Below are 19,600 nucleotides of genomic sequence, written 5' to 3'. Positions count from 1 at the left end.
ATTCAGCTTATAGTTTCTCGTAATCCAACTTACCTTCCAACTTCTTGTTGTCTGCCACTTTCCTAACAGCCTTCATGATGTCATTTTGTACAATATACTCCCTGTCATCTCTAATTGCAAAAAACCCAGCTTCAGTAACCACGTTTCTGATATCCGCACCATTGAAACCATCACTCATTTTCACGGCAGCTTCAAAGTCAAACTCTCCATGTTTTGCTATTTTGGCGGTGTGGATTTTGAAAATTTCCAATCTACCAGCTTCGTTGGGTAAGGGAATTTCAATCTTTCTATCCAATCTACCAGCTCTAAGCAATGCGGGATCAAGAGTATCTGGTCTATTTGTGGCCATAATAATCTTTGTCTGTCCCAATGTGTCAAACCCATCCATTTGGTTCAACAACTCCATCAAAGTACGTTGGATTTCACGATCTGCAGAGGTTCCTTCACTGAATCTACGACCTCCAATGGCATCAACTTCATCCATAAAGATAATACATGGCTCGTGTTCTTTAGCGTAAGCAAACATCTCCCTAATCAACCTCGCACTTTCACCAATATACTTGTCCACAATCCCCGAGGCTGGAGAAAAGATAAAGTTTGCTCCGATGGTTGCCGCCACAGCTTTGGCCAACAATGTCTTACCAGTACCGGGGGGACCATACAACAAGACACCTTTGGGTGGTTTGATACCAACCCTTGTGAAAAGTTCTGGATTTTTCAATGGCAATTCAATAACTTCACGTAATTCTCTCACTTGCTCAGTTAAACCACCAATACCGTTGAACGATATTTCACCAGGCTCAAAAGTCGTCATGTTGTAAACCAACGGATCAACTTCCCTAGGCAAAATCCTCATGATAGTGAGAGTGGTCATATCCAACGATACCCTAACACCGTTTTTCAAATTCGACTTTTTGATAGTATTTCGGCAACCCACAATATAACGAGGCCCACTAGATGCCTTGACAATAAATCTTTCATCGTCCAATTGCTTCAATACCTCTCCAATGATTTGACCCACCGATTGTAACGCCTTGATGTCATTCTCAGTTTTTTCATAATCCTTATCCAAGTCTCGTATTCCTAACCGTAATTCTTTCAACCTAGCATCCCATTTTCTATGCTCAAGTAACTTGTCTTTAAACTTCAGAAGTGCCCTCTCTCTTTCTGGATCAATTGGGTCGGATGTTTGCGAATTTGAACTGCCACTGGCTTCTTGACCCGCACCAGATTGGTTGTTGGAATTGTTCTCTCCGGAGTTGCCACCGGGTTGTTCTGCATTTAAAGCTTGCAAAAGAGGATCATTCTCATCTGAACCCATGATTAATTAATGTGGAAAGTTTGAAAACGTGTAAATGAACGTGGATGTCAGTTATATTATCAGAACCTTTGCTTTACTCCAAGTGGCAAAAAAAAAAAAAAAAAAAAGAAAAAATTGTGTATGTGGAATAGTTTTGTTGATTGATCAAATGGTGAGAAACTTCGAACGAAGTATTTGGTAGCCACTCACTGCTGCAGCGCATCAAAATTTTTCTCCATCTCTCTCTCTCTCTCTCTCTCTCTCTACACTGGGCTTTCACAAATTGCCAATTTATATACACGATGGAGTTCACTGCAGTGGTGTTCTGTGGCAGAGGGAAGACTCTTGAGCCGTTCTCGGAAGCTCGTGGTACAGGGTTGCCCAAAGCGTTGTTACCGATTGCCAATGAACCAATGATCAATTATGTACTTGACTGGTGTCAGCGTGCTGTTTTGGCAAAAATTCTCGTTGTGACGCAGGAGGAGACTAGCGAGTCAGTTGAAGCCACTATTGAAAAGTATAAGAAACTGAGGCGTGAACGATTTGCAAAAGAAAGTGATGGTTCAGAGGCTACTAAATATACAACGCCAATCGAGATTATGCCATTTACTGCTGAAAACAGTGCCCAAATAATCTACCAACTTTACAAAAATACTCAATTTAGGTCTCATACTCAGAATATCATGATTTTGCCATGTGACTTCATCACGGATTTGCCACCAGCAGTAATTATCGAAGCCTTTAGGAATCGAAACGAATCCGATGTTGGGGTTTACTTTACGTACAAGAATCAACTTGAAATAGAGGATAAGAAACTGAAAATTTTCGGGAAAAAATATACTGTGTATGACGGTGATGCCGATGACTCATGTTTGCTTGATGTATATGGGAAAGCTGATATTGAGATGTCCAAATTCTTGCGCATTAGGACCCAAATGAGTTGGAGATACCCAAGATCTATCGTGAGCACAAAATTGCTAAACAGTGGGATATTCTTAGCTTCGAATCGGATATTCAATATCATTGACGAATCACCAAGCAAATTTAGTGAACTTTATTTTGAGAGAAGAAACTACGATAAATTTATCCGCGATTTAGCAAGGAGATCTTGGAAACATTCAAAGTCAAAGGAAACGGTGGGACTTTTTGTAGTTCCATCTGAAGCAACATTCATTCGGGTCAACAATCTACCGGTATTGATGGAAGCCAATAGACAATTTATGAAAAAACAAGCTATGATGAAGGGCCAGACACTTCAAGGATTGCAGCTGAAGGATAAGCTTGCTGCTCACGTGGGAAATGATTCAATAGTGGGTGATGGAACTGAATTGGGGGAGAAGACAAACGTAAAACGAAGTGTAGTTGGTCACAACTGTACTATAGGGAAAAAAGTTAGAATAACTGGAAGTTTGATCCTTGACAACGTTACCATTGGTGACGATGTTCAGTTGGAAAACTGCATCATTGGCCATCATGTGAAAATACAGCCAAAGTCGAAATTGATAAATTGCAATGTTGAGTCTACAAATGACGTACCAACAGGGACCCAAGCTAAGGGCGACACTTTACTCTGCTTGAATTTGGAGGCCGTAGAAGATGGGGAAAGCGAGGAAGAGTTTGTTTTGAAAACTGGTCCTCTTAGTGACTCAAGTTCTGATGAAGACGATGACGACGAAGATGACACCTCTGAAGACGAGAGTGAATTTGAAGATGAATATACCGCTAACGACGATGGATTATTTGCATATTAGCAAGTCTACAGGATAAATGATACGTTAAAGACATAAAGCTTCTGTACATACTTCTAGTATTGTATAGCAAAAAAAACAAGAAAGAAAAAAAAAAAATAAGGCACTTCGGCATCTACTTAAACCTTCTTCTTCTTCTTTCTCTTTACAGGACTATCACTAGTGTCTTTGAACAACTTCGCCCGTTTCAAATCATCCGTATCGCTTTCACTGGAATCCTCTGAGGAGTAAAACTTTTTATGCAAATGCTGAAGTTTCTTTTTCTTGATTATGGAATTTCGTTGAGATGCACTATGCTGAACTGAGATTGGAGGTATGCTTGGTCTGAATGCAACAGGTGGCTTCATATCCAGTTCGAACTGGAATACAAAATCTTGCGGTAACTTGGAATCATCCAAAGAGGTTGTGGGAGTAGCGTTTTGAGGATTCGTTACATCTGCCCTGTTCTTCACATTCGTTATTTCCGCTCGCCTTGTTAATGCCCAGTTTTCAACATCCTCATCATTAGTTATAACGTGTAGCAAGTCATCTAGGCACTCTATGTACCCGAGTTCATGAGAAACACTATGCATACTTTGTCCACATTTGTATAAGGCAGCAACAGCTCTTGCAGCATTGGCAAAGTCTGTCTTAATAGTGTGCATTTGTGCGGCATTTACCGTGCTTCCCGATTGGGCATTGATAGATGAGTTGTATAGCGATGCTACTGCTCGTGCAGCGTCTTTGAAATGCGTTGTTAGGTCCGTATTTAAGTCAGCAATGCTGGACTGAGAACTCACTCTTGATTGCGATGACGGGTCATCAGTTTGATCAGCAGCGTCATCTTTCCGTTGTAGTGGTTTCAGCGATGGTAGTGTGTTTGATAAGTTTGATAAGTCCATAACGTAAAGATACTAAGGGGTATATATATAAATCTAGCAAGGTAGTTTCTGTAGTCTAAAATTGTTTGAGATGTTTTGTATGTGATATCTCAGCGCATTCAAGGAGCTGCACAGTATTTTTTTCTTCTCTCTCTCTCTCTCCCCTTTGGCACGTGATTTGACAAGAGCTACCAAGGTTCTTCCCCATTCCAAAACACAAGTTGATGTAAGACGCATTGGGGAACCATATCTACACGGATTTAGCTAAGTATGTAGGTAGGTGTAGACAACGGGTGGGTCTCTATGGAGTTTGCGATATAGAAAAGGGTATTTATTCGACATTTACCTCATTATCTCTCTGTCCATACTATTATCTCCCACTCTCATCGAGTAAGATCAAAAGTTCATGTTCGTATAAAGTTCGGAAGTTACTAATGGCAAGCTATGGCACCTTCAGCAAACTACTTGTCTGTACTACTCTTGTGCGGAGCTGTTCAAAGTTGTAGTTGTGTAGATCTCTGCTCAAGTAACTCAAACAACGCGCGAACAAAGAAAATGGAATTTATTTTGAACAGCAAAGTACCCACATCACCATTGTACACACTTTCTTCATCTCGACTCCTTGTGCAACTTTTTCTACATGGTTGAATCTACATTAATCTACAGATACGATGGTACGGTAAACTCAATCGATTTTATATGCGCCCGCTAATGGCCATTTTGAACACTTGTTTCTAGCTAACTTTTCTTCACTTTTAGCACTTCCATTGTGTGGATCGGTAGACGATGATAACGACACCAACTCACAAGCTTTGCAAGAACAAAAAAAGAAATGCAAAATCTTGATCAGCAGGATAACTCCAAACTCAGAGCCTCAAGCTACAATCGAGTCGGGAGAGTTCAGTATCCATTACTTAATCTCGCAAGGGATCATCTACTTATGCATATGTAAAAAGTCATACCCACGAAAGCTCGTCTTTTCTTACTTGAATGAGATAGCACAGGAGTTTTACAACAGTCATGGACAGGAGGCTTTGAGTCCAACGGCAAGACCTTTTGGATTCACCTCATTTGACAACTTTTTGCACAAGACAAAGAAGATATACCAAGATCAAAGAGCTCAGTCTAATTTGAATAAATTGAATGACGATCTTGCGGATGTGAAAAAAGTCATGACTAAGAATATAGAGGACTTGTTGTACAGAGGAGATTCGTTGGATAAAATGAGTGACCTATCCAGCTCTTTGAAACAAGATTCGCTCAAGTATAGAAGAAGGGCCCAAAGAATTAACTTGGAAGCTTTGATTAAGCAATACGTTCCAATTATAGGAGTTGGTTTAATCTTTTTGTTTATATGCTACTACCTATTGAGGAGATGAAATAGATGATTGTAATCCATACAGAAAACTGTATAGAGTTTTGTAGCCACAGCAAAAAAAAAAAATTGCGACTTCGGATCCAAAAGCCAATTATCCATTATGTTACCCCGATCTCTCTTCCAACTTATTACATGGAACAGCCGCATTTCCTAAAGGTGGCTTCTAAATCCGCTGCCAGCTTATTGTCGACAACTTCAGTTCCACATCCTAGTTCCACCACTGAGGCGACCACAGCAATCAACTATGAGAATGTGAATCTGGAGATACAATCCATCCGAAATGGTTCTCCATTGACACAATTTGACAACAGTAGTATAGCTTCTGAGCTTCACTTGTCGGAGTACATCGAGGACTTGCCTTTTCTTCCGGCGAACCTACGCAACGCACAAGGATCACTGGACGACCGCAGTTACTTCTCAACGTTCAAAAATCCGTTAGGGTTGAGTGAAGAACAATACTTTCGCCAATACATCCTACCGTCCAAAACAAACGACAACAAGCAGTTTCACCTGAAATTAAAGCATTTTTTCATTTTCTCAACGGCCGGCAAACCAATTTATTCAATGAACGGATCGGATGATGTGGTGATCGGCTACATGGGCATTCTCACTACAATTCTTTCGACTTTCCAAGAGGATCTTCATAAAGACCTCAGCAGCATAAAAGTGGGTGACGAGGTAAGAGCAGTTGCCTTGAATCGAGGACCCATAGTGTTATTTGCGATCACAAAGTTAACGCATGAAACTGATAGCCTTCTCAAGTCTCAGCTACATCTCCTATACTCGTATTTGTTGAGTATACTATCGAAATCAGCTATCGATAAGCACTTCAACAATGGATTGAACTACGATTTACGGCGAATTTTGAATGCATTGGATTTTGCAAATTTGGATGAATTATGCATGAAGATTACATATGGACTTCCTAATGGACTCGACTTTTACTTGGGTTTATTGTTTTCATGTCGCCAAAGCATCAAAGTACGATACACATTACGAACCAAGATGAACAGAATACTTAAAACTTACAAGGACGATGATTTGCTATTTACGATCTTGGCCAAGTCTAATGTCGTTACAAATTTGATCCGTAACAAAGCGCATGATCTTTCGGACAAGGATTTGAGATTATTGTTATTTATTGTGAAATCTATGAAGAACAAGGAAGAAGACTTGTGGATGCCGCTATGCATGCCTGAATTCAATAGTCGTGGTTTCTTGTACGTATTTGTTCGTACATGGGGTCAAAAGAGCCTAATACTCATCAGTGGGAATAAGAATTCCTTCTACAAACTAAAAGAGGTGGCAAACGGAATCATACTCACTGCAGAAAGAGCACAGAATGGGGAGTTTTTGAACAACTTTCGACAAGAGTTGCAGACCCCAATTTCGAGCCAAATTCCATTCGCTGTCAAGCATTTTGTGTATGTTAACAAGAGCCTCAACCAGTTTATTTGCAGCGAAACTCCTTATAACAATAGAGATATCGTACTTCAATTGATCGAAGCCTACACTCAGTTGAAGAATAACAAGTCAAATATACAGGTCCAAGATGCCTCGACTAAATACAAGAAACTAAGCTACATGAAGTGGGAGAGTGCGACTGGTTTCATGATCACTGACGATTCATATACGTTTTACTGCGTCGTTAATGATGATCTTGATTCCAGAAAATTGATTGACACCAGTCTCTCCGTAATCAAATGGTGCAAGAAAAATCAATCACGGTTATTTTTAACTACTGGATAGATTAGGTTACTCTATTGCAAGATACGCTTTTCATACTGTTTAAATGACTCTTGTAGTTTATCAACGTACAACTTGTGTAATTTCTCCAACTGAGTCAACTGCTTATTCTCCAAATCCGACAATTTGTGAGTCTTCAAATGTGATTGGAACTTGTGTCTCACATCACCTCTAACGGATGTCAATGAGCCAGTTTTGTTATTTCGCAACTTGTCAAACAACTCCTTCAACAACTTGACGTCATTTTGTTTGGTTTCTAATGTAATTGGAGGTAAGGGAACTTTGATGTTGAACTTGTTTGCTGGATCAACGATTCCGCTCATATTCAATCCAGATCCAATTATTGTGTTGATTATAGCCTGCGCATTCAGTGGGTCAAACATGGTGATGATGAAGTTTCTTCCCTTGACTGAAGTTTGCGCAATTGTGTTAAAGGGCACTTCAACAACTTCCTTCTGGTTACCCACATTCACAAGCAAGTTATCAAATATTTTGGGATTCAATTTCCCCAACTTGATCTCATTTGCTAATTTGTCAAACCTCGATATGATGGATTCAAACCTGGCTGTTGCATCTTTAAAGTCTATTGTAGGTGTCACTACTTCCTCTTCTGCCTCAGCTTGAATCTTGTCGTCTTGAATTTGAATCTTTTGCTGCTTTTGAGCCCTTTTCGATTTGCTGTTCTTCTTCGATGAAGCTAGGAGTGTAGCGCTTGTGTGGAATTGAGGTTGACGCAAAAGTGCCGTCGCTATACGAGTAGTACGCAAAGGCACTACCCGTAACAATCCACATGACCGTGCCGTAGTTACAAGCTTGAGCATAGGTCAGGTGATCCTTTGGAATATCTTTGGTTCAATCTAGAGATTTCATTTGAAAAATTTTGTTGAAAAGTCGAAATTCATGCTGTGCTACTTTGAGAAAAAAAAAAAAAAAAAAAAAAAAGAAAATTTGGCTGCAACTGTCACACCACACTACAATCGCTTCCACCTTACAGAGTTCAATGTATTTCATTGGACAGAATTAGGCTTGCATCAGTACTTTCCCTTACGTGCATGCTGCAATAGCCCTAACTATCTATTTTTTCCAAAATTTGTATACATCGAGTTGATTCGCGGCCAACTTCCCCACCTTCCTTCACTAAACTTGACAAGTTGTGCATCAACTTTTCTTTAAAGAAGCTATTCATGGCATTCACCCGTGTTGATAAATCTTCAGTTGTCAATGTATCCAAGTTTTGCAAATCTTCAAAATTTCCATCTCCCACGTTCATTTCATTAACAAATAATTTCAATGGTGCATAAGCTTGCGGTATAGTGGGTATCAAATACTTATAGGACTGGGTGTGGGTTGCTATTGCATCAGGACTATTCTCAGAGACAGCTTTTTCATTTTGCTCAAACAACGTAGATTGTAAGAAGTTGGCCAACACACTCAAGTGGTCAATGCGTGCTTTCTTTGTGTTTGTCCCAAGTAGAATGGAAGAGCTCGAAGTGATTGACACACTTTTCGATTTCGAGTCATTCTGTAGAGACCACCCCATTAATATAAATATGTTCTTCAAAATCTTGACAAAGTACAGCTTGACATCAGCATACTCAATCACTACATCAAGAAATTTGGTGCTAGTGTTTCTAATATCTGGCAGTATATGAGTCATTGCCGATATTGTGAATAGAATGATTGTACGCTTATGCAAATCCAAGAGCCCTGGTTGCTTTTTGCCGCATTCTTGCAAAAGCTTCAACACTTCCAACCGTACCTGTTTGGATTCGTCTAACATCAATGGCGTAACACTAGTTATAATTTGTTTATAGCTCGAGGGATTTGACGGTAAGTTTTGGGTCAAGCTGATTACCACTTCTTTTCTGGCTGTTGAGGAATGGTGCTTTGTCAAAGACAATTGGTGTTGTAAATCTTTGGATGAGTGGGCATGGGTGATTGATTGACCAGGTAAAGATATCGTCTTTGACTTGAAAGATGTGTCCGTATAGTTGTCTGCCTTTTGTGCTGTTTTCCCAACCTTCAACTTTGCCTTTTTGAAGTCCTTTTGCTTCTCTTTTTGTTTCCTTTTGGAGCCCATCGTTGATGAATTTGGTTTGGGGTATAAAGAGATGGGGTTTTTACGATGAGATCAAAAGAGCCAATTTTTCTTTTTTTTTGCGAAACGATTGATTATCAAATTCTACAACGCTAATACACATACAAATTGGCATTCTCAGCCCATCTTTATAATCGTAATTGGGATCGCGTTGACGATTTGCAATGTCAATCAATGGAAATTTAGCAGACCATGAACTTCTACTTCAGTCGTTGTCCCTAGAGGACAAATCAGAACAAAAATGGTCGACATCCACCTTTGCAAGACATTTGGACGAGGAAGACCACGATGCTATGGACATAGATGACGATCCGATGGATATTGACGATGAACTGGTGGATGAGAAGAGCATAAGTGACCCGATACAGGGGCCAGATGGTGATACTGTCGAGGATACTGCGACAGGGCCCTACACAGGAGAACTGAATCACAATCTACTTGCATTATTGTCGCCAACCATGATGGGAGCGAGATTAGCTGTAACACACAAGCCAAAGCTTTTGATTCCACCTTCGCCGAAGAGCTATAACGGCATGTCAACTGGCTTTCCCACTGGAGTAGAGTCACCACACCCGAGAAGGAGGCAGAGCTCCATTGACTATGAGTTTGATGTGAGTGCTTTCCCAATAATAAAGAACACAAGCCAGTTAGCTTTGAATCGTAACAATCCTTCCTTTCACACTGTGGCAAATTCCGCTCCATTCGAATCGTCGTCACCTGGAAGATATACGAATTTCAAAGATACCGACTATACCACCAACCACACCGTGACTCAACATCAGCCGCAAGCCATTCATCATCACCATTATTACATGAATGCGGTGAATCACCAATCTGAATCAGAACTTATACAAAGAGCCCACGTAAATAAATTAGAGATAAGCAAACTACGCAACGAAGAATTACAGAGATACTGGGCTGAGCTGAGGCAAGATTCGAGTGACTTAACTCCGAGACTGGACTACATTAACCTACCGGCACCTTGGCATCGAGATATACACCCACACGAGAGGATTCCGTACATTGTATCATCGTACTTGCATTTGTTTATCAATTTTATCATCTCGATGTATTTCATCTACCTCGTCTATTATATCGCAACAACCATAAAATCTGATGTGAACCACAAGATTCAGATACAAAAACGTACCATCCAATCGCAAATAGACACGTGCCGGACATTGTTCTACGAAAGTAAATGTGATAATCCAGAATACAACACGTTACCGATCTTACGCAAGAAATGCGAGACTTTGGCATTGGGAATGAACCAGGATCCTAATTCCATTGGAAACTTGTCGACTATCAATGCGCAAATCATTGGATTGATTTTAAACTCTTTAGTCGAGCCATTGGGGTTCAAGTTCTTTATGTTTTTGTTATGGTGTGGAATTGTGGTGTTTGGATGCAATTTTGTGTTTGGATTTGTTCGTGCAAAAACGTATTACGGTAACCAGAGAGATATGGAAATCCTGAGTCGAAAGAATGAATAGAAGAATGTCTCCTAATTCTTAGAAGACTGTGAAAGATAACTGTTGACTTTAGTTCGGACTTAACAGATATTTTTTTTACGACATGACCGTGGATTTTGTGTAATGTTGTTATAGAATTACGGATAAATACAATAAATGGCCTTGGGAGGTCTCTCTGGAGATAAGTAAACTTTCGATGTTTGATACAACAACAATTGGAACCTTCAATGAGAGGTTTGAATTTGAACAAATTGCATATGAGGGATTGGATTACTTTCACTCATTAACACCGACGAAGGAGTGGTACTCAAGCTGTCCTTCTGTATATGTTGTCTCCTGAAACGCAGGACCAACTGTGGCTCCTGAAATTGCCACAGATGCCCTATAACACTAAGGCTGTTATAGCCGGGTTTTTGAAGGAACTGGAGCAATAAAAACGCTACGGTGATTGTAGCAATCGACAGAATAAAGGATATTCGAGTAGCTATGCGATGAGCTGGCAAGAACCAAGACCTATGGAAGAGCAGTGCGGCTGCTTCATTTTCGTATCTGAAGAATATTTTGCAACGTATTACGTTTCATATGATTTACTTAATAGAGATTTGATTAGCTGTATCGCTGTGCATTCACACTCAGAGTAGTTGCAATGGCGTGGCTGAGTTGTCTAATCATTCATACACAGCTCCTCCAAGTAGCATTTTGGTTTCTTTTTATGCGCTCATTGCTGCTGATTAATACAGTTTGTCCTAATCAATTCGTATTCCCTGAGCCCTTCTTGTTGGCACATACTCTGGTTAAGCACTTTCCGGAGTTAAAGTCAAGCTGTGTGTTTTTGTTTTCTTTTTTTTTCTACTTTTGTGATCCGCAAAAAAAAACAGAAAAGTACCCAAAAGGCAGAGAGAACAACCCACGGCTAATAACTTGTGTTGCTTTATTTTTTCTTTTTTTTTTGTACTCTATACAAATTTCTTGTCACAGCGCATAAAATTGATGGACTGACTGACATTGTACCAGAATCAATGTTGTGCTTACAGTTTATTAATATATAAATGTCAAAAGTGCCCCCTGTTGATTAGTTTTTGCATCTTTAGATTAAGCAGGACATTGCTCTTTTTTTCGAATTTCCCTTTTTTAGTTTTTTTTTTTTGGTAACACCTTCGACTTCTTCAGTTGCTAATCATGGGAGTATTTGGCACATCTGAGAAAGAAGAAGCTCAACTAAGAGATGCGGCCTTGTCTGCTCATCAGCAACAAGGGTCGCTAGATCAGTCTGGTAGAAGACCTAGCAACACCTCAAACACTTTGTCACACTACGAAACTGCTTCGGAACATTCAACATCTGCAAACGACAATCACAACTATCCCGAACCCAGCAAAGACTACCAAGACCACTCAGCTGATCCTGAGACCAAAGTTGCGGTAAATCTTAAAGAACCTTCTCAGCCAAGTGAGCAATTTGGCGGACCCCCCGAACACGTTGATAAAGATTTTGATGCTACTGAAACACATCCTGTTCCTCGCCAAGCTTATACCCCTCACAATGAGTCTTACTTGTCCAGCGAAACAGCTTCTGAAGCAGACATCCAGCCTGTTCCTGTGGAGGAGAAATTCACACAGGGTGACAGGGACGAAAACCAATTGAACAGGCAATATACTTTAGAGAGAATCAGAACCCACCGGTCAATTGAAGACGCAGCTTCGGAACAAATAAAACAGGTGCTGGGTGGCCGTGTACTCTCTGTGGACGAGTTGGACTGGGATAGTCCAGATGACAAGGATAACCCTCAAAACTGGTCCAATATTAAAAAGTGGTGGATTACTTGGACAGCTGCTGTGATGTGTCTCGTTTGCTCGTTAGGTTCATCTATGTACACTGCTGGTATACCTGAATTGATGATTCGTTTTGGAGCATCACAAGAATTGTGTCTTTCGGGTTTAACATTTTACTTAATTGGTTTAGCAATTGGTCCAGCTCTTGCTGCGCCATTGTCTGAAACATATGGAAGAAAGCCCCTTTACGTTATTTCCTGGCCTATTGCCATGTTGTTCACCATGGGTGTCGGTTTGTCGCCAAACATTAGAACATTGTTGGTACTCCGTTTCTTTTGCGGGTTCTTTTCTAGTCCAGCTTTATCGATAGCTGGTGGTACTATTAGTGATCTTTGGTCACGAGAACCCTCTGAACAATCATTTGCTGTTGCGATTTTCTGTTTGTGTCCGTTCTTGGGTCCAGTTTTGGGTCCAATCATTGGTGGTTTCTCCGCTGAGTACAAGAATTGGAAGTGGGCAGCAGCATGGGTATTGTTGATGTTTTTTGGTGCAGCTTGGCCATCTGCCATTTTGTGCCCGGAAACTTTCAAAAAAACTATTTTGGCTCGTAGGGCTCGCAAGAGAGGACTCAATGTTGAAACTGAAACAATCAATTGGGCTTATATCAAAAGAATTGTCAAGTTCAACTTGGGAATGCCCTTGGTCTTGTTGGTGAGAGAACCTATTGTGTTTTTCTTGTCTTTATACATTGCCTTTGTCTTTGCAGTCTTGTTTGCATTTTTTGAAGCGTTCCCAGTTATTTTTAGAGGTAAGTATCAAATGGATTTGGGAGTTTCCGGCTTGCCTTTTATTTCTGTTGGTATCGGTCTTATTTTGGGAGTGGCCTTTTATGTTGTTTTGGACAAGACTATCTATTTCCCCAAGAATCCAGATGGTACCAGAGGTAAAAGAGATGAGAATGGTAATTTCATCTGGGATCCACCTGAGACGAAGTTGTTGGTGGCAAAGATTGGAGCTTTCTTTCTCCCGATATCGCTTTTCTGGTTGGGTTGGACTGGTAGAACTGGTAACATCCATTGGCTCGCTCCAACAGCAAGTGGTATTCCGTTCGGTTTTGGTTTGATTTTGGTTTTCTTTGCTGTCGTGTTGTACTTTTCCATGTCGTTCCCACCAATGATTGTTGCCTCTTGTATCGCAGCCAACAACTTGTTGCGTTATACTTTGGCATCCGTTTTCCCACTTTTCACTGTACAGTGTTTCGAGAACTTGGGAATTGGTTGGGCAGGTTCGTTGTTTGGATTCATTGCTGTGGTGATGGTTCCCTTGCCATTTATTTTCTCATACTTTGGTCCACAGTTCAGGGCAAGAAGTAAGTTTGGATATGCAGCTTTCTTTAAAAAGTTGGCAGCAGAGAAAGAGGCCAGAGAAAAAGCCCAAGCAGAATCTGGTGCTAGCTCAGAACCAACAACCAATCTTGAAAAAGATGTTGCCAATGAAGTCTAGGTATATATTATGGGTGTATTAGATTGTTTTTTTAATAGAGATTAATAATTAGTGGCTTTGTAAAGCGTGATACACCAGTAATTGTTACAGTAATGAGGCCCGTTTCTTGAGGTTTTCATAATCGACCCTTTGATTTTTTTTTTTTTCCGTTTAGACATACAATGTAAAACCACCATTCAACCACCAGTTCGAGATTGTCAACACCTTCAATCCATCAAACGTTGTCGTATAGCAAGCATATCCAATCTACTCTACATCCGCATCTACCAAGAGTTGCATTTTCTTGCTTGTACGAGATTTAAAGTTCACACTTGATCAATTTGTAACTAAAATATTAAGAATTATGGTCAACAACAACAACAACAACAACAACAACAACAACAACGGGGTACAAGGCCAACGAGCCAATGGGCAGTTCAACCCAAATTCCAGTAATGGTGTACAGAGTCCGTCTTTACCTGGATCCCAGCAGCAACGCACACAACAACAAGGTCAACCCCAACAACAGAATTTACAGCATATTCCACCTCAACAATTGGCACAACTTGTGCAAGCAATGAAAAATGATTTTGAAATGGCCAAAAATGCCACTGATGAGCAAACAAAACAGCATCACTTGAATCGAGCTGAGAATATAAGAAAGGTGTTGGCAAAGTATCAAGCTCAGAGAAATAGATTGCAGCAGCAACACCAGCAGCAACACCAGCAGCAACGTCAAATGAATTCTCAACTGCCCCAGCTCAGCATGCAACAGTCAGGAATGCAACCACAGCCTTCTGTTCCTGGACAATCTAATCCAATGTCCCAACAGAGTTTCAGCAACAACTATAATCAGTTCCGAGATCCAGTGCAGAATCTGCCTGCAATAAATAATTCACCGGCGATGGGCCATCAGTCACCTTCTATGGGACCAAGCGGTATTCCGACAGCTACTGCGCTTAATCCTAATAATCGTCAGTCTCAGGCCTCGGAGGGTAGCAAAGGTAAACATGATGTAGAGGAGCAAAGTAAACAAAAGCTACAACAGAATCAACTGCAGCAGCTGCTGCAATTGCAACAACAGCCGCAACCACAACAGGTGGGTCCGAATCAAGTGCCAAATTTTAATGCACAGAGTCTGCAACAATATCAAAACATGTTGGGAAGCATGAGTTCGAGTAATTCGAGCGGAGCGGGAAGTGGTACGGCTGGCGGTATAAATCTCCCATCTAATACAATATCGATGGAAAGGTTCAATCAAATTCGACAGAAATTGACGGAGATTCAGAGGAAGATCCAGCTTTTGGAACAAAGTAAAAAAGCGGGCAATGCAACACCAGAACAGGTCTCGATCATTGATAGGGAGTTGGTGGAGTATAAAACCAAGTTTCAACAGTTTCAAAAGATTGGTATTTATATGAGGAATCAGTTGGTGCAGCAAGCGAAGCAACAACAGCAGCAGAGACAGCAAAACCAACAAGTACAACTTGGTCAGTTACCACCAGCACAGCAACCACAACCACAACCACAACCACAACCACAACCACAACCACAACCACAACCACAACCACAACCACAACCACAACCACAACAACAGCAACAGAATCTTCTTCCTCAATCGTCACCACAGATGCCACAAGGCCAGCAACTGCAGCAACAGTTCAATCAATTCCCTCCACAATCACAAGGTAACAACAGCATGCAGTTTTCACCACATATGTCGCCACAATTACAAAACAGCTTTCAGGGCTCACCTCAGTCTCAGTCTCAGTCTCAGTCTCAGCCTCTCCAGCAACAACAAAATCAACAGCAGCAGCAGCAGTCATTAGCACAGCATCATAGAAACATAGCTACAGGCCAACAAGCTGTCCCTTCGCAATTAGCTGCAACGAACATGAATGGAGCTTTGACGAACCAACCACTTGCACACCAATCTAAGCAGCCTTCTCAAGCAGGCAGCCCTGTGTACCGTAGTACTCATCCAACACCGTCTCATCAAGTTCAACAACAGGTACCAATTCAAAACCAGAGACCACCCAGTCGACAAGCATCCGCCACTCCTCAGGCCCAACCTCAATCTCAGCTGTTGCAGCAGTCAAGCAGACAAGGCTCAGCTTCTTCAGAGAAGAAACCGGTAGCTGCTGGACCGGGAGTGCCCAATGGGTCTGCTGCGAAGTCGGCGTCGCCTGGCGCAGAGGGTGGTCGCTCAACCCCTCAAAGGCCCAGATCAGCAATGTCGATGAACCTCGCTGGGATAACCAAGCCCAGTGTTCCCTCGATTCCTATATCGGGTTTGGTAGATATAAAACCACCTACAGTTGTAACTTTTAATCCGGTTACTGATACCCGGCCCACCTTGACTGGTGGCGGTGCAAACTCGTTGAGTATGTTGTGGGACACTCCGGCAATCACAAAATTGCCCACTTTTGACTTGGAGGGTGGAGAGTCCACCACTGAATCGGGTAGAGTTTTGAACAAGAGAAAGTTGCAAGATATCATCAGTACTGTTGGTGTTGATGACGGTGATGGCAAAACCACGATAGATGGTAATGTAGAAGAGTTGTTGTTGGATTTGGCTGATGAGTTTATTTATTCAGTGACTAGTTTCGCCTGTCGGTTGGCCAAGCACAGAAAAGTGGATTCCATTGATGCAAAGGACGTGCAGTTGCATTTGGATCGCAATTGGAATATCAAGATCCCGGGGTATGCTATGGATGAGATAAGGAGCACGAGAAAGTATCAACCTAGTACCTCATATAATCAAAAAGTGCAAGGGATTGAAATTTCCAAAGCGATTAATGACGACATTTGAAAGGAGCATTATGGTTTGTCAACACAATGTGTTGCCGTCGTAACTCGTGTATTTTACGTACAAGGTACATATGCTTTATAAATAGACGTCTACAAAAATGGAAAAAAAAGAAAAAAAAAAGTGCAGAACCGTCAGTTCAATTACTTGTCGACATCATTAGCTTCCTTGTTGCGCTTCCTTATTTGCTTAGCCCAAGCCTTATGGTCCTGATCAAAAACACCTTCAGCAACGCCTTGTAAAAAGCCTTGCTTGTCCTCCAACAACTGCCATGGAGTTTTCCTCTCAGTGTCATTCTTGATCAAGCACGAATCAATAAACTGACAAAGTGACGGATCGTATCTTGACTTGGTTACAGGGTTGACTTTGTTTGTCAAACTTGGCGGTTTTTCATTGACTATGCGTTGCAAAAGATCCAAAATGCCTTCAGGTCCTCTAAATGAGTTGTTGCTGGTATCACTTTTCAAGCTATTGTAAGCACTACTTCCATATTCATCATCGTCATCGTCATGGTCATCGGTCCAAACAGAAACACCGCTGGCCAATTCAATCAACATTAAACCCATTGACCACACATCTGACTTGACACCATAGTTCAATCCTTGTATTCTTTCGGGGGACATGTACATTGAAGTTCCCACAAAAGTATCTGCCATCGCCAACGAATTGGTGAGTTCTCGAGAGACTCCAAAATCGCACAATTTAAACTCCCCTCGATGTGTCATTAAAACATTGTTTGGCTTTACATCACGATGAATGATTCTGTGTTTATTGTAAAGATACGACAATCCAGACAATATGGCAAACGAAAGCTTTCTCAACACATGAAGAGGGAACTGTCGATTGTCACACAATGGCAAAATTTTATCCAAAGAGCCACAATTGCAATACTCCATACAAATCACTATGGTGTTGTTGCTGTTTAAAAATGCGCCATAGAATTCGATAATGTAAGGAGATTGACATTCATGTAGTATTCGTAGCTCTCGAATGATTTGCGTTTGGATAACACTTTTCAGATCAACATGAATAATCTTCTTCGCCATGGTCTTTTGTGTTGGAATATGCAACACTTTGGAGACTGAGCCTGAATTTCCCAGACCCAATTGCTTCAAAGTTAGCAAGTCTCTGTTGCGTAGTTTGAGTTTACTAGTCGTTGCAATAGGTGATTGGGTTTCGTTCAAGGTATCAACTAGTTTGACTTTCGACTCCACCTGTTGGCTAGACATTTTTGTAGGGGAAATGGAAGATATAACAGTTTGACGTTTGCGTGAAGAAGCGTCATTGGGTGTGGATTTGCTTCGCTGCGAGACTCCAGGTCGATCTAATTCAAGATGTGACATTTGATTAAAAAGCATTTCGGTAGATGCTACAGACTCAGGGTCGACGTTCCTATTGCTCTCCTTGAAATCATAATTGGTATGTCCAGCACTACTTGGCCGACTAAGAGTTTGCGTCACAATAACATTTTGCGATGATGATGGCTGCGTAGAATCAGTTGTTATTGATGGGGCTGTCGCCAGTTGTGCCATAACAGGTCGCGATGGCTGTGACAGCAGTGAAGCATTCGGTAGGTTGAGAATGGGTGCTGGTCTTTGTCGTCTTTTCAATGATGTGGGCTCTCGTATTAAATGCAGGTCGTCATCATAATCAGGCTGCGGTTTTGGAGACGATAGTGACAAGTGCTTGAAGTTTTTTCTATTTAGAGTCTTTTTCTCCATAATCTCTGCATCATCCATAGCTGTTGATTGATCAAGCAGCCTGCCTTTGGAAGCGGCAAATGTATTCGGAGTGCTTATGCGAAGTGAGCTTTGATACTTGTTGTCGCGGTCATTCAAGGGTAGTGTTGGAAACTTTGCACCCTTCGACCGCGAAGAATTACCAGCACTAGTCTCGACATTCATTTAAAATGGGGGTCTAGTGGGGAGTGAAGTAAGCGGGTAGTGGTGTATTAGTATATTTTCTGTGTTGGAGGTAAACTTGTCTTGATACAATATACTTCTGATGCAATCAACAATAAAAATTAATTTTGTTGATGTTGCTAAATATAGGATCACTCTAACTTAGTTTGAATTTTTATATTTTTTTTTTTTTTCAGTCGTTGTCACACTCTCAGTTGGGCGCTTTTCCTCCAATGTATACATATTGGGTAGCGTAAGGATATGATTCTTTACCATAATGTAATATCCTATATTTGCAACAGGGGATGATAAGCTGGGAAAATCCGTTGTCCCTTTTTTGCAGGGTGGTGGTATCAATGGTACTTGAAACAGGGAAGTCAGTATTGCAAGGAGTATCGGGCACACGACGAAGTTTCGGACTTGTCCATGTTTAATCAATGCGCATACACACCTGTAATTTAATAGTAGGTAGTCTCAACTCTAGCCTTGGGGAGTGTTAGCCTCTTTCTTTCTATGATGAAATTATTGCAAAGTACTCGATTCCAAAAATGACACGTGAGGAGTATAGAGCGTTATAATTTTGTATCAAATTTGAAACAAAGTTTAAATTAGCCACAATTTGAAACATTTGAAACGTTACATCTTGAAGAAGCATGGATTTATGCTTTCTGAAAATATTTTTTTTTTTTGGAAAGAATCGACACTGTAACAGAGTTGCTTAGTGATTGAAGTGCGTTCTTAAAGCTTTTGGGAGTTTTTGAAAGCCACAACAAAAGGATCTCACGCAGTATATGTATGAAACTTTTAGCTTTGCCAATGAATGCGCCTTGCAAGCGCATACGATATTTACGCTTACAGCAAGATGCATATTCCTTCCTCAAAGGCAGTAACCCATTCGATTCTGAAGACTAAGTTTGCAAACGTTTGCAAGTTTTTTTAATATCCGATTTATTCTGCTTTGTTTAGGATGTGTATCCGCTTAATTTTAAACATGAACAAGAAATGGAATTGATAGTGGCGTTTTGTGCTCGAGTGA

General features: G+C 41.0%; 10 protein-coding genes across 10 annotated transcripts; 6 read left to right on the top strand and 4 right to left on the bottom strand. All coding sequences in view use genetic code 12, as the record gives it.

Moving 5' to 3' along the window:
* Positions 1–7: 7 nt before the first annotated feature.
* On the bottom strand, positions 8–1,321 carry RPT4 (proteasome regulatory particle base subunit; the record flags this gene model as incomplete). The annotated part of the gene is made up of 1 exon (XM_051754682.1): positions 8–1,321. The coding sequence occupies one exon, from the start codon at positions 1,319–1,321 to the stop codon at positions 8–10; it is 1,314 nt and encodes a 437-aa protein (XP_051606418.1).
* Positions 1,322–1,602: 281 nt separating this feature from the next.
* GCD1 (translation initiation factor eIF2B subunit gamma) lies at positions 1,603–3,051 on the top strand (the record flags this gene model as incomplete). The annotated part of the gene is made up of 1 exon (XM_051754681.1): positions 1,603–3,051. The coding sequence occupies one exon, from the start codon at positions 1,603–1,605 to the stop codon at positions 3,049–3,051; it is 1,449 nt and encodes a 482-aa protein (XP_051606417.1).
* A 116-nt stretch (positions 3,052–3,167) lies between these two features.
* KGF57_005099 (uncharacterized protein) lies at positions 3,168–3,929 on the bottom strand (the record flags this gene model as incomplete). Its single annotated transcript, XM_051754680.1, has 1 exon — positions 3,168–3,929. One exon carries the CDS (start codon positions 3,927–3,929, stop codon positions 3,168–3,170), a length of 762 nt encoding a protein of 253 aa, XP_051606416.1.
* Positions 3,930–4,548: 619 nt separating this feature from the next.
* Positions 4,549–5,287, top strand: SEC22 (SNAP receptor; the record flags this gene model as incomplete). Its single annotated transcript, XM_051754679.1, has 2 exons — positions 4,549–4,582; positions 4,668–5,287. 2 exons carry the CDS (start codon positions 4,549–4,551, stop codon positions 5,285–5,287), a joined length of 654 nt encoding a protein of 217 aa, XP_051606415.1.
* A 131-nt stretch (positions 5,288–5,418) lies between these two features.
* On the top strand, positions 5,419–7,035 carry KGF57_005097 (uncharacterized protein; the record flags this gene model as incomplete). Its single annotated transcript, XM_051754676.1, has 1 exon — positions 5,419–7,035. The coding sequence occupies one exon, from the start codon at positions 5,419–5,421 to the stop codon at positions 7,033–7,035; it is 1,617 nt and encodes a 538-aa protein (XP_051606414.1).
* An 11-nt stretch (positions 7,036–7,046) lies between these two features.
* KGF57_005096 (IPI1) lies at positions 7,047–9,112 on the bottom strand (the record flags this gene model as incomplete). Its single annotated transcript, XM_051754675.1, has 2 exons — positions 7,047–7,780; positions 8,131–9,112. 2 exons carry the CDS (start codon positions 9,110–9,112, stop codon positions 7,047–7,049), a joined length of 1,716 nt encoding a protein of 571 aa, XP_051606413.1.
* A 182-nt stretch (positions 9,113–9,294) lies between these two features.
* On the top strand, positions 9,295–10,623 carry KGF57_005095 (uncharacterized protein; the record flags this gene model as incomplete). Its single annotated transcript, XM_051754674.1, has 1 exon — positions 9,295–10,623. The coding sequence occupies one exon, from the start codon at positions 9,295–9,297 to the stop codon at positions 10,621–10,623; it is 1,329 nt and encodes a 442-aa protein (XP_051606412.1).
* Positions 10,624–11,781: 1,158 nt separating this feature from the next.
* On the top strand, positions 11,782–13,875 carry TPO4 (Tpo4p; the record flags this gene model as incomplete). Its single annotated transcript, XM_051754673.1, has 1 exon — positions 11,782–13,875. One exon carries the CDS (start codon positions 11,782–11,784, stop codon positions 13,873–13,875), a length of 2,094 nt encoding a protein of 697 aa, XP_051606411.1.
* A 343-nt stretch (positions 13,876–14,218) lies between these two features.
* Positions 14,219–16,666, top strand: KGF57_005093 (uncharacterized protein; the record flags this gene model as incomplete). The annotated part of the gene is made up of 1 exon (XM_051754672.1): positions 14,219–16,666. One exon carries the CDS (start codon positions 14,219–14,221, stop codon positions 16,664–16,666), a length of 2,448 nt encoding a protein of 815 aa, XP_051606410.1.
* A 140-nt stretch (positions 16,667–16,806) lies between these two features.
* On the bottom strand, positions 16,807–18,567 carry HST7 (mitogen-activated protein kinase kinase; the record flags this gene model as incomplete). The annotated part of the gene is made up of 1 exon (XM_051754671.1): positions 16,807–18,567. One exon carries the CDS (start codon positions 18,565–18,567, stop codon positions 16,807–16,809), a length of 1,761 nt encoding a protein of 586 aa, XP_051606409.1.
* Between the last annotated feature and the right edge of the window lie 1,033 nt (positions 18,568–19,600).

The sequence above is a fragment of the Candida theae genome (assembly GCF_024610275.1).
Source record: "Candida theae strain CBS 12239 chromosome Unknown scaffold25, whole genome shotgun sequence".
Lineage (NCBI taxonomy): Eukaryota > Fungi > Ascomycota > Pichiomycetes > Serinales > Debaryomycetaceae > Lodderomyces > Lodderomyces theae.
This window is presented reverse-complemented; position numbering and strand designations above follow the sequence as displayed.